At 43.3% G+C, this 10,000-nt stretch overlaps 1 protein-coding gene across 3 annotated transcripts in view; it reads left to right on the forward strand.

Annotated features, from left to right (window-relative positions):
- Positions 1 to 2,632: 2,632 nt before the first annotated feature.
- slc6a6b (solute carrier family 6 member 6b) overlaps positions 2,633 to 10,000 on the forward strand; it is a 26,487-nt gene continuing 19,119 nt past the window's right edge. Inside the window, exon 1 of one of the 3 annotated variants that reach the window (XM_042088194.1) lies at positions 2,633 to 2,810. Coding sequence is in view for 2 of the 3 variants with exons in the window: in XM_042088192.1 (XP_041944126.1) it covers positions 5,230 to 5,252 (23 nt within the window). In the remaining variant the exon portion in view is untranslated. Of the gene's footprint in view, positions 2,811 to 5,100; positions 5,253 to 7,992; positions 8,116 to 10,000 lie in introns of those variants that run through there. The other 2 variants (XM_042088192.1, XM_042088193.1) reach the window with 2 other exon arrangements.

Here is a 10,000-nt window from a genome sequence, read left to right on the forward strand (position 1 = left end):
AGCACATCACATGAATCACTCAGGAGCTGCTTCATATGGAAAAACATTCATTCAATTTCTCCTAAAACTGCTATCATGTGGTAGCCTAGGTCCAAGTCCAAATTGACTTAACATTTCTTAGGAAATCAAAGGTTTCTGTTTTGTGGTGATTATGTGTGTTTTGATTCTTTAGGGCACACAAAATCCTGAAAATGTTCTTCCATCTTAATTTTGTCTGTGCAGCAATGTCTGTGGTATGCCATTTTTCACTTTGGAAGCGTACCCCTTCATTTCCTCTTAATCCGTTGGTATGGGAAAGCCAACCCCATTATCATTGCTGAATCCACACACATTTCTGCTTAATATTCTCTTGAAATGAACTAAAATGTTATGTGTCCACGTTGTTGTTGTTTTTTTTTTTCATATCAGTGTGATTAAAGCCACCTGTTAAATTAGTTGTGCAGGTACTTTTTGATCATGACAAAATCATATAATTATTCAACTAACACCCTTAAACCCATTGAAATTGACCTTGTCAGCCCTTACTCAGTCTTGAGATAGGCCCCAGACCACCATCTTGGCACGTCGCCATCAGCCACACCCCTGGGGTTCACTGTCCTTCTAGTCTACCTCCGCTGCTATACATTTATACCACTGGTTGACGAGGAAGGCATGTCGAGTTGTGTTTAAAGTGGAGCAGCATGCTGTTTCTGTATTGACAAAGCAACTGATGAAGAGAAAAGAAAAACAAAACAAACTGAGCCCTTTCGTCAAAAGACAAACTCTGCCTGGCAGAGTTAACAGGCAGTGTGCAGGTTGTTGTCGGTCCAGATGCAACTTGCAAGGCCAAGATAAGACTACATGTTGGGCCGATGGAGGTGCAGAGGCAAAATAAGCCTGTGGACTGAGATGACCCCTTGACTGTATGTCTCCATGGAGAGTCTTTGCACTTTGTCGCACAGACACAACACATGTGGATACAAGACTGATGTGGATACAAGAGCCTCGTGGATAAACAGGCTTTAACACGACTTTACTTTCACTTTTACACATACAGTACATACTGCCATTTCAATTGGGCATTAAGCAAAACAATCTGATAAACTCTAACTGTTAATAAACTTCCTTTCTGCCCCAGAGGTGCTTACTGTAATGAAATGAACCAATGCATGTTGGTGTTTTCAGTAGTTTTTAAGCAAATATTTTAACTTCAGGACTATACTGTATGATTATAGGGCAGATTCTGAACTTAAGAAATAAGTATTTACACTGGCATATCAAATCATAAGTAAACTGTATTCACAAAATGAAAAGCAAGATGCATATTAAAGTTGACAGAAAAAACAAAAACACATGAAAAAAAATGTTGCTCAACTTCCTTATTGCAACAGTGGTCCAGGAACAAGAGCACAAGCACATGGGCTTGTGACAAAGTGTCTCTAATTGTTGACTGACATGTTTGAGAAAGCAATGTTTGCTTTTGCTATCACACATTATGTTCGGTCTGTAACCTTACACACCTGTTGTCTTAGCATATGGTCTCCATCTCCAAATAACAGTAAAACTTGCCATCAGTGAGGTGGGGTTCCTCCAGTGTTGTACTTCCTGTTTGTTTTTTTGTTTGAATAAACGTCTGTGACACTGTGGTTGAATGCAATGGTAACCCTGCCAAAACACTCTCTGTGAGGCATCTAGTCAGTATCTCTGCTCGTGTAGTGGTGTGTTTTTGTTGTTCATAGTGGATGTGTGTGGGTGTACATGTTGGGCTCTTTCTGCGATGCCCACTGTAACACCTCTATATGTGATGACTGGACATTTCAACATGGTTCAGCTGTACTGACCAATCATTAGCTTTTAGAAGGAGACAGGCACCCTACCCATTACATTGCTTGTGGTAGGGTAAGGAGGCCAATTATGTTATAGCTAACTGAAGTTAACAATACACACCCATATTGCTTATACCAGAAAAGGCTCTTATAGTTCACCAAAACATGATTTTTATCAGTAATGATTTTCCGCCTGGATTTGAACAGACACAACACATTCCCATTGACTTCAAAGGTTAATTCACATAATCACCCAGTTATGTGAGATTCTGATTCAACTTCACAGCCCCTCACAATTATCCACGCTCCGTTCACCCTGCTAAATGACTGTCATTGCCAATAAATAGAACAGAGGAACAAACACAAATCTCTAAGTACTTCCAGATAATTATGCACAACTATGAAACGATTACTTTATTAGAGGATTTATCAATCTCTATACCATCACAGATTAGACACAATTGAATGAGTCTGGAACTGAATATCAGTATATGAATAAATCAAACCTAATAAAGTGTCTGCCGACTAGATTTGTTAACGCATTTTGTACAAGTGTGTGTGTGTTTTCTCGTTGCAAGAGCATCTCAAAACAACTCGTTTCCACAGAGCACTGTGCTGAAATGACTCATTTTATCGTCTTGAAATAAGAAAAACTGGAATCATTTCAAGCCTCGGAGACTGTGAAGTACTTTTCCATGACCTCTTAGTGAGTTTCTCATGTATGCGTGCTTGCTCACATGCGCTAAAGGGGAACGCAGGGAGATGCGCGTGTGGCCGAGCGAAGAGGAACCTGTCTCTTTAAGAAGACGCTCTCCTGTTGCACGGGGAGGCAGGCCGGTGTTTTTCCACTCGTGGTGATGTCTAGCGCTCACCCATTCTAAGAGACAAAGGTCAGAAAGAAAAGATTATAAATTAAATTTACTGCTGTAATTCCCTTATTCAACACCGAGCCACCGCACAATAGGGACAACTTGCTTGCTACGGAATAAAAGGAAACCAAATAAGGTAATGAGGCACAGTTCAAGTTTGCATTTAAACTGTATGTATTAGGAGAATTATGTGTATTTAGAGTACATTTAGAAAAGTATTTTATGTGTTTTAAAATATTTTTTCAAAAGTTTACATACAATGATCTGCTCTGTAGGCTATAGCCTATATTACCTGTGTAAAACTCTCGGGAGAATTCAAGTGAATTTTATTTCATCTGGAACTACCGTTACTATTAATTTCTACCATTTTTCCATGATTATAAAAACATCATATGTATAAACTATATGAGGGGTGGTGCATACAATATACATCCTATGGTGTTTGAACGCACGTTTCAGCTTGTTTGCTTGGTATGGGAACTAACGGCCAAGGATGCTGAGATGATATTCGCGTTCAGTGGGCAATGACAGCCAATGCTTCGCAGAAGCTGTGCGCTAACTTCGCTCGCTTTGGTCATGGCTTACTAAGACCATTTCCATGTCTCTCTAATACTGAGACATGGGAAAATGTGAGGATTCGAACAACACATAAACTAAAATTGAGTTTCCAATGTCTTACTTCTCAGTCCGCTCGACTCTCCATGCACATTTACGTGCATTTAGCACTCCATGCCATACGTGGGAAACAACGCCCGCTATTGTTTGCCCTATTCCACGCACCTGGACCTGGTGCGCAGTACTTTCCTCAAAATGGAAGCAAATACTGTTTAACATCGTGTCTTAGTAAACTTCTCTGCCTGTTTGAAATCGGCAGCGCACATTCGAGTTTCTCTAACGTAGTGCTTCAAATCTTCGGAGTCTATATTGGATTGCCCTCTCGTTGAGCTTCCCTTAAAAATGCTTTGTCGATCCTCTGATAACTAATTGAAAACAATCAACTTAATCCGCGGCTATGTTGGTTAGTGTCTGTTTTTCTTTACCCTTGATTTGACTTCTGGTCCCTATAAACTGCAGTCATGGACGTAATGGTGTAGAGACACTTTTTATGGAGCTGTCAAAATTATGTTATACACGTGCTTGGCGCTGTTGTAAAGCAAGGTTATGGGAAGGTTTCTGGGAAGCAGGAAGCATCAGCTGTATTCTCCTAGAAAAAGGCTATCAATCTGTGGAAATAGCCATGCAGCGTGCGTGCCTCAAAATGGTGACAGCCTTTGCGTATCGGCGACGTTTCAATTTGTCTCTTGCGCGATTGAGGAAGTAGCTTAGGGAAGTGTCGACATATGTCGGGTAACCTGCGTTTGCGCTCTACGCATTGTCAAAATGTAATTTGCTGTCCAATAAGAAAACATGGTCGTGGGAAGAAAAAACGGATTAAATCTAATTTATAGGAATGAATTGAATTAAAGTGTCAGGATGCCGCTGGAATCCCCTCCTAGAGCAGTTGAGATGAACACAGAAGTGGCCTGAAAAGGACATGGACATGCTTAGGTTGCTAATGACTGGATTAAAAGGCAAAACAAGTATGCTGTTCCTCAGCCACCCCTACCCTTCACTTTGCCACATACAATAATGCACAAAGGCTTTTACAGTTTAGATACTCAAGGAGATTTGAAAGGATGTGCAGATTGTGATCTCTGATGTGTTCATGCAAGTGGTGTGTGTGTGTGAGAGAGAGTCATTTAAAGTGTGATAACCACATACTAGGAAATGAGATGAGAACTAAAGCTATGCAAGGGCTGGGAAACTGACAGACACCCATAGCAAGATGTCTAAGCTTAGCCAGATGTGATCCTGTAGCATTGACTTGAGTATATTATATCCACAGTGCTCAGGGTTGGAGCCTACAGGAGGAGGAAATTGGTGGCAGATTCAGTGTGAAGTCTGTCCTGTTTTGTGTTGAGACTCAGGTGCAGTGCCAGCAATATTGGTTGAATCATCAACATTATAGATGTTGGACTGTCCAGAATCAAATCCACGTTTAGGTCTTACATGGGACTTGTATTCGTTGCCAGGATTCTGAATTTGATTACATATAACCGTACCACACGTCAAATATCAAGTATCCCTTCAAAATGGGACGCTGACATTACAATGCTTCGGCAGACAGCCTTTGAAAGTCACTGTCGGACTCTGGCAATTACGGTAGCTCCGCAGGCTAACAGACAGAGTGCCGGCCAGCCTCCCTTTCATTCCATTGTGTGGAAGTCTCCCTGAAGGATGCTCACGTTATTGTGTGGAGGAAATAAATGGCCAGAGAGCATCAGTTATCCAGCACCACTCCCAGTAGCATCTCCCTCCTCCTGCCCTCCTCCACCAACAAGCCTTCTGGGTGGCACCCCTTCCCCTTTTTATACCACTGTGAAGTTGGGGCCCTAGGTTTGTCGCCTTGGCATGGCAGTGGTGGAATTTCCTACCCAGTTACCTAGCAATATCCATTGAAGTCAGACAAGCTGGACCTCTCTGGAAAGGAAGTTTTCTCCTCTTCCCCTTTCTCGATGAAAGGGTCAGACAACGACAGGTAATCAGAGAAAAGCCAAATGACATTGGCAATCTTGCATTGCGTTTCACTTCCTTTATCTGTTTTATTTGACGTCTTTTGTATACTGAGTAAATTGTGTCTTAATAGGGGAAGTATCTTTGGTGATTTACCAGTTGCCTTCAAGCCTGAGGAAGTGGCATTGATATCAAGAAGAGTTTTATTTGAGCTATATGATTCAAGACTGTTAATAAATCACATATCCAAGTTACTGAAATTCATTATAGCTTAACTACCGGAGCCGCTTGATGAGTTGATGTTGGATTTTCATTGATTCGCTTAGCTTTTTCTTTGTGGCTTGGCATCATATGTGCTGAAGGATCTGAACAAACGAGTATATTTGAAATAGTTTTGGATAGGCAGTGGCCTTCACAAATGTGGCAAAATAAAGATTCATCATGTTGATTTTTTCACAAGGTCTATGACTAAAAGCGAAACACCACTAAAAACTCACTTGTTATATCTTTTGAGGCCATTGAGGACCATAGTAAAATTGAAGCTAGCATCACACTGGTTTTAAGTCCCCATCAGCAGCTACCTCTGGACTTTGTGTCATCCTAATTTGGATCAGACCAGTTAGACCTGTGCCTTATTAGGGACAGAACGGTGGCGGACTCAGAAGGTATCTAGGTTTCTCTAGGCAGGTACAAACAAGAGCCTTGGTTGGATATCAGAGCATAACCCACATCTTTCCTTTATAACCCATATCTTGGCTTTTATCAATATTTTATGACACTGCTCCTCGACTGCTATTTCTGTGTAAGCTTAACCACAAGCTACGTCTCCCTAGCACGTCTTGTTGGACGCTCACGGTCATGCACAAAGAAGAATAGAATTTGTGATTTTGTGATTGTGGTCCATCCAGTGACCATACCAGTTGTTTAGTTCTTGTCATGTTATGAAGGCAAAGGTTCACATTCCCATGTAGGACTACAAGCCACAAAATCCCCCATGTATGGCCCAAGCTATACAGTGGAATGTATGGACGGAGAGGAAGGACTTTTAATAGGCAAACCCCTAGGAAATGTACATGGTCTTAAAATAGGATGATTATGTAAAAGCCTGTACCCGCACGTGGACTCCAGACCTGAAGTCTCTTGTTGGCTAAGACCACATAGAGTGTTAGTCTGCATTTGTGTGTGAGAGAGTGAGCGTGCATGTGCATTTGGCAGAGAGAGAGAGAGAAAGAGAGAGAGAGAATTTGTGTGTGTGTGTGTTAGTGGCTTGACTGTCTTCAGTGGGTCATGTTAACTAGCAGCCCCTGGGCAACGAGGCCGGTTTGTTGTGACTTCAGTATCAGTAAAATCAGTGGGCTTACTGTAGCTGGAAGTCTCTGTAGGGGACAGGGAAGCATGCCTGGGTTGCATTAGGAGGGAAGCTGCTGGTTTCTATTGAGCCTCACAAAATGGACAGCATTTTCAGTAATTGCAGTAGGACTTCAAATGTCTTATTAGGCGATTCCTTTGTCACTTTGTCACACAGCTCAGGCGCCTTTTCGCTGTCCTTGTCAAAGCCCTGCTGATGCGGCTATTTTTTAGTCACATACACTGAGATTGTGAATCTCTATGCTTTTGCCCCCTACAAAAATGCTGTCAAAAGAAAATTTGGACACATTCTTACCCTTCTGGACGAGAAGGTCATTTAGCACCGTATGATCAGTTGTCCCTATTTCTCACCCTGATAAAAAAAGGAACCAAAAAAAAGAAACGTCCATGCCAGCACAACACCTCATTGTTCCTTTATCAGTACTCGCACTCTCTGCCAAAGGCAGTAGGCTAAAGGAAATGCTGGTGACTTGCTCACAAAGGGCTTTTTGTGGCACGGGGGACATTTGGGCCTATGCAAATCCAGCAGACCTTGTCTCTGCCTGGCTACAGACTTGGAGACAGCTTTTAAACTCCCACCAGTTACATAGCAGTTTGTTTTCACTTGTGCTTGGACTCTCCTTCTGCCCCGTCAATATTTAATATGTTCTCCAGATGTGAAACGTGCAGTGTGAAGGGGAGTGACTAGATATCGGGGTTATGGATATTCATAGTTGTGTGAGTTTCATTTTTGACTTAGAAACCTCTGGTGGTTAAAATGACACAGTCAGAGAAAATTTCTCAGTGTCGGCGGCAGCGTGACAGAAAACCGTTAGTTGCTATCTGACAGTGGGCTGACCTGCCAGGGAACAACAATACAGTTAAAATAGACTAGCAGCTATCAACAGCCACAGCTGACAAGGAAAGACAGTGGTGCGCTCTGCTGTGGACTGGCTCACACTCACACCGTTGTTTTGGGAATGTGTGTGTGTGTGCATGTGTGCATATATGTGTGTGTGTGTGTGTGTGTGTCTATCTTGGGTTACAAGCGACAGAGTCTGCGTGGCACATGTGATACATGCAAGGTGAGCGATTCCGTCGTCTGCGGTGGCCGGGGCATCGTCTCTCATATCATCCTCACCTTTACCGCACGCCCGCGCCGTGCCTCGCCACGGCAACAGTGGAAATTTCCTGTCCGCTGGCCCAGCCTCCCTCTGTCACCTGTGTCGTCCCCGGCTCGCCTCGCCTTCGGCTCAGCACAGAGCTCAGAGCCTGTGCCCAATCCGCTGATTGCGTTTAATTGTCTTAGGCTGGGGAGAGAGAGGGGGGTTGGTAGGTGTTTGTGTGTGTGTGTGTGTGTGTGTGTGTGTGTGTGTGTGGGGGTAGGGGGGGGGGTGGGGTGTGGGCTGTCCGGGACGGGGCGGTACAGGACACTCTCTGTCAGGCTGAGTGAGAGTGACACCGGGTTTGCCTACACAGAGGCATGGTGACATCTGAGAGAGACACAGCACACTGAACTGAAGCGTGGCCATGAAGGAAATGTAAGTGCCACGGCTGGGAACTGTGGGAGAGAGAAAGAAAGATGGAGAATATAGGAGTGAGTGATATGGGAATGAAAGAGAAACGAGAGAGAAACAAAGAGAGAGAGAGAGAGAAAAAATACAGAGGAAAGAAGCGATGTTTTCTTTTGACTTAGCGATGATAACTCGATGCTGTGGTTATTCTTGAGAGTTGGGAATTCTTCCACTGTTGAAATTCCTGTGCCCCTGTTGAGCGGCGTTTGTTATTGCCAGCAGTAATCAGTAAAATATGTGCTATTTTAAGTCATTTTTCCCCTTATGCTCTCCTTCGCTGTCTCTCTCAGAAAAATTCTCTAGATATTTTTGGTGTTTTTGGTTCAATTTTGTGTGGCAAATGAGCAGTCTGCACACTTCGGTTATTGTCTGGCGCTTGATGGCAAGAGTGATTGAAACTCTGCCAGCTTATGTAATGTGTTTGAACATAGAAAACTGCTAAGCCTCTGAAAGACCTGAATATGTGATACTTTGAGTCTGTACTTTTCCACTGCGAAAGTTTTTCAAGGTTGAACTTGTTGTGTGTTTGTTTCTAAGAAATGATGTGTCAAAATGACACATTGCTGTGTGTGCTCGGGGACAACACATTTTGTGTCAATTTCAACACCGCAATGTGGAGATAGACGAATTGTGTGGCTGGCTGGGTGGGTTAAAAAGTTAAAATTATAGCTGAAATTTGTCTTTAACCTATCACCCAGCCACACAATTGCTGTGTTGAAACTGACACAAAAATGTGTTGTCCCTGAGCACACACAGCAATGTGTCATTTTAACACATCATACTGTAGAGTCAAACCAACCTCTCTTGTGGTAACGCACACGTGGGATAAGGTAGCCAGCCTTAACGTCTTTTTTCATCAAACTTCTGCTTTGCTCTCCAACCCTGTGTCCATTAGGAGATAACCCATCCCTCCCCTTGACTTCATTAAACCTTAAAACTATGTTTTTTTGATAAAGACAGTGGTGAACATGCAAACCTAATTGCGGCGTCTTCTAAACATACCAAGGGCATTTGGATCCGGTGTTTTCCCGGTGGATCGGATTCGAGTAGCTGGCCCGGGGCCACTGTGATTCCACTCGGCTGCCTCGTAAATGTTAATGGTATGAGTATTAAGTGTACTTCGGAGCTGGCCCGTGCCGACCGGCGGGTGGAGGAGTGGAGGAAGAGGAAGGGAGCATAAGAGAGGACGGGAGAGGAAGGCTTTGATGTGCCGGACGCCCCCCATTGGTCTCTGTTCTGTTCAATGGCCCCCTACCCCCCCCAAACCAACTGTCACCACTAGTATCCCTAAAAGGAGAGGAAGTTAAACACAATTGTGCCACTAAATTGTGAGCTAAACACAATTGTGGTGTTTTGTATTCAATGGCCTTTTTCATTTTGTGTTGCTACAGAGAGAGAATGAGAGAGAGGGAGAGAGAGAGAGAGGAAGAGAAAGACGATGAGGGAGAGGAAGAGAGAGAGGGAGAAAGAGAAAGTGTTGGACATTGCTGCCCCCCCCCCCGGTAGGCAGCAGTTTGTCCAAACTGTGCCAGATTGACAAACAGTCGGTGGTTCAGGGTGCCAAAGCATGTCTTTGGAGGACGTTGCCATCACTGGGAAACTTGGAGACAGGGAGTGAGCGTCACCAGCTTTGGCTGTGTCTCAGAAACGTTGCTTTCGTCCTGTGACAACAAGCCTGCCCTGGAATGGTGATGTGATAGCGTAAACATTAATGAAATAAAAACAAACAACCATTCATAGTTGATGTTGGAAGTGGCCAACGTTAATGATGACCTCACTCATTAATACTTTATGTTTTTGCCAAGTCAGTAGATTTGAGGTTTTGGGTCCATTTATTTATTTATTTATTTAT

Source organism: Alosa sapidissima, chromosome 4, assembly GCF_018492685.1.
Source record: "Alosa sapidissima isolate fAloSap1 chromosome 4, fAloSap1.pri, whole genome shotgun sequence".
NCBI classification, from domain to species: Eukaryota; Metazoa; Chordata; class Actinopteri; order Clupeiformes; family Clupeidae; genus Alosa; species Alosa sapidissima.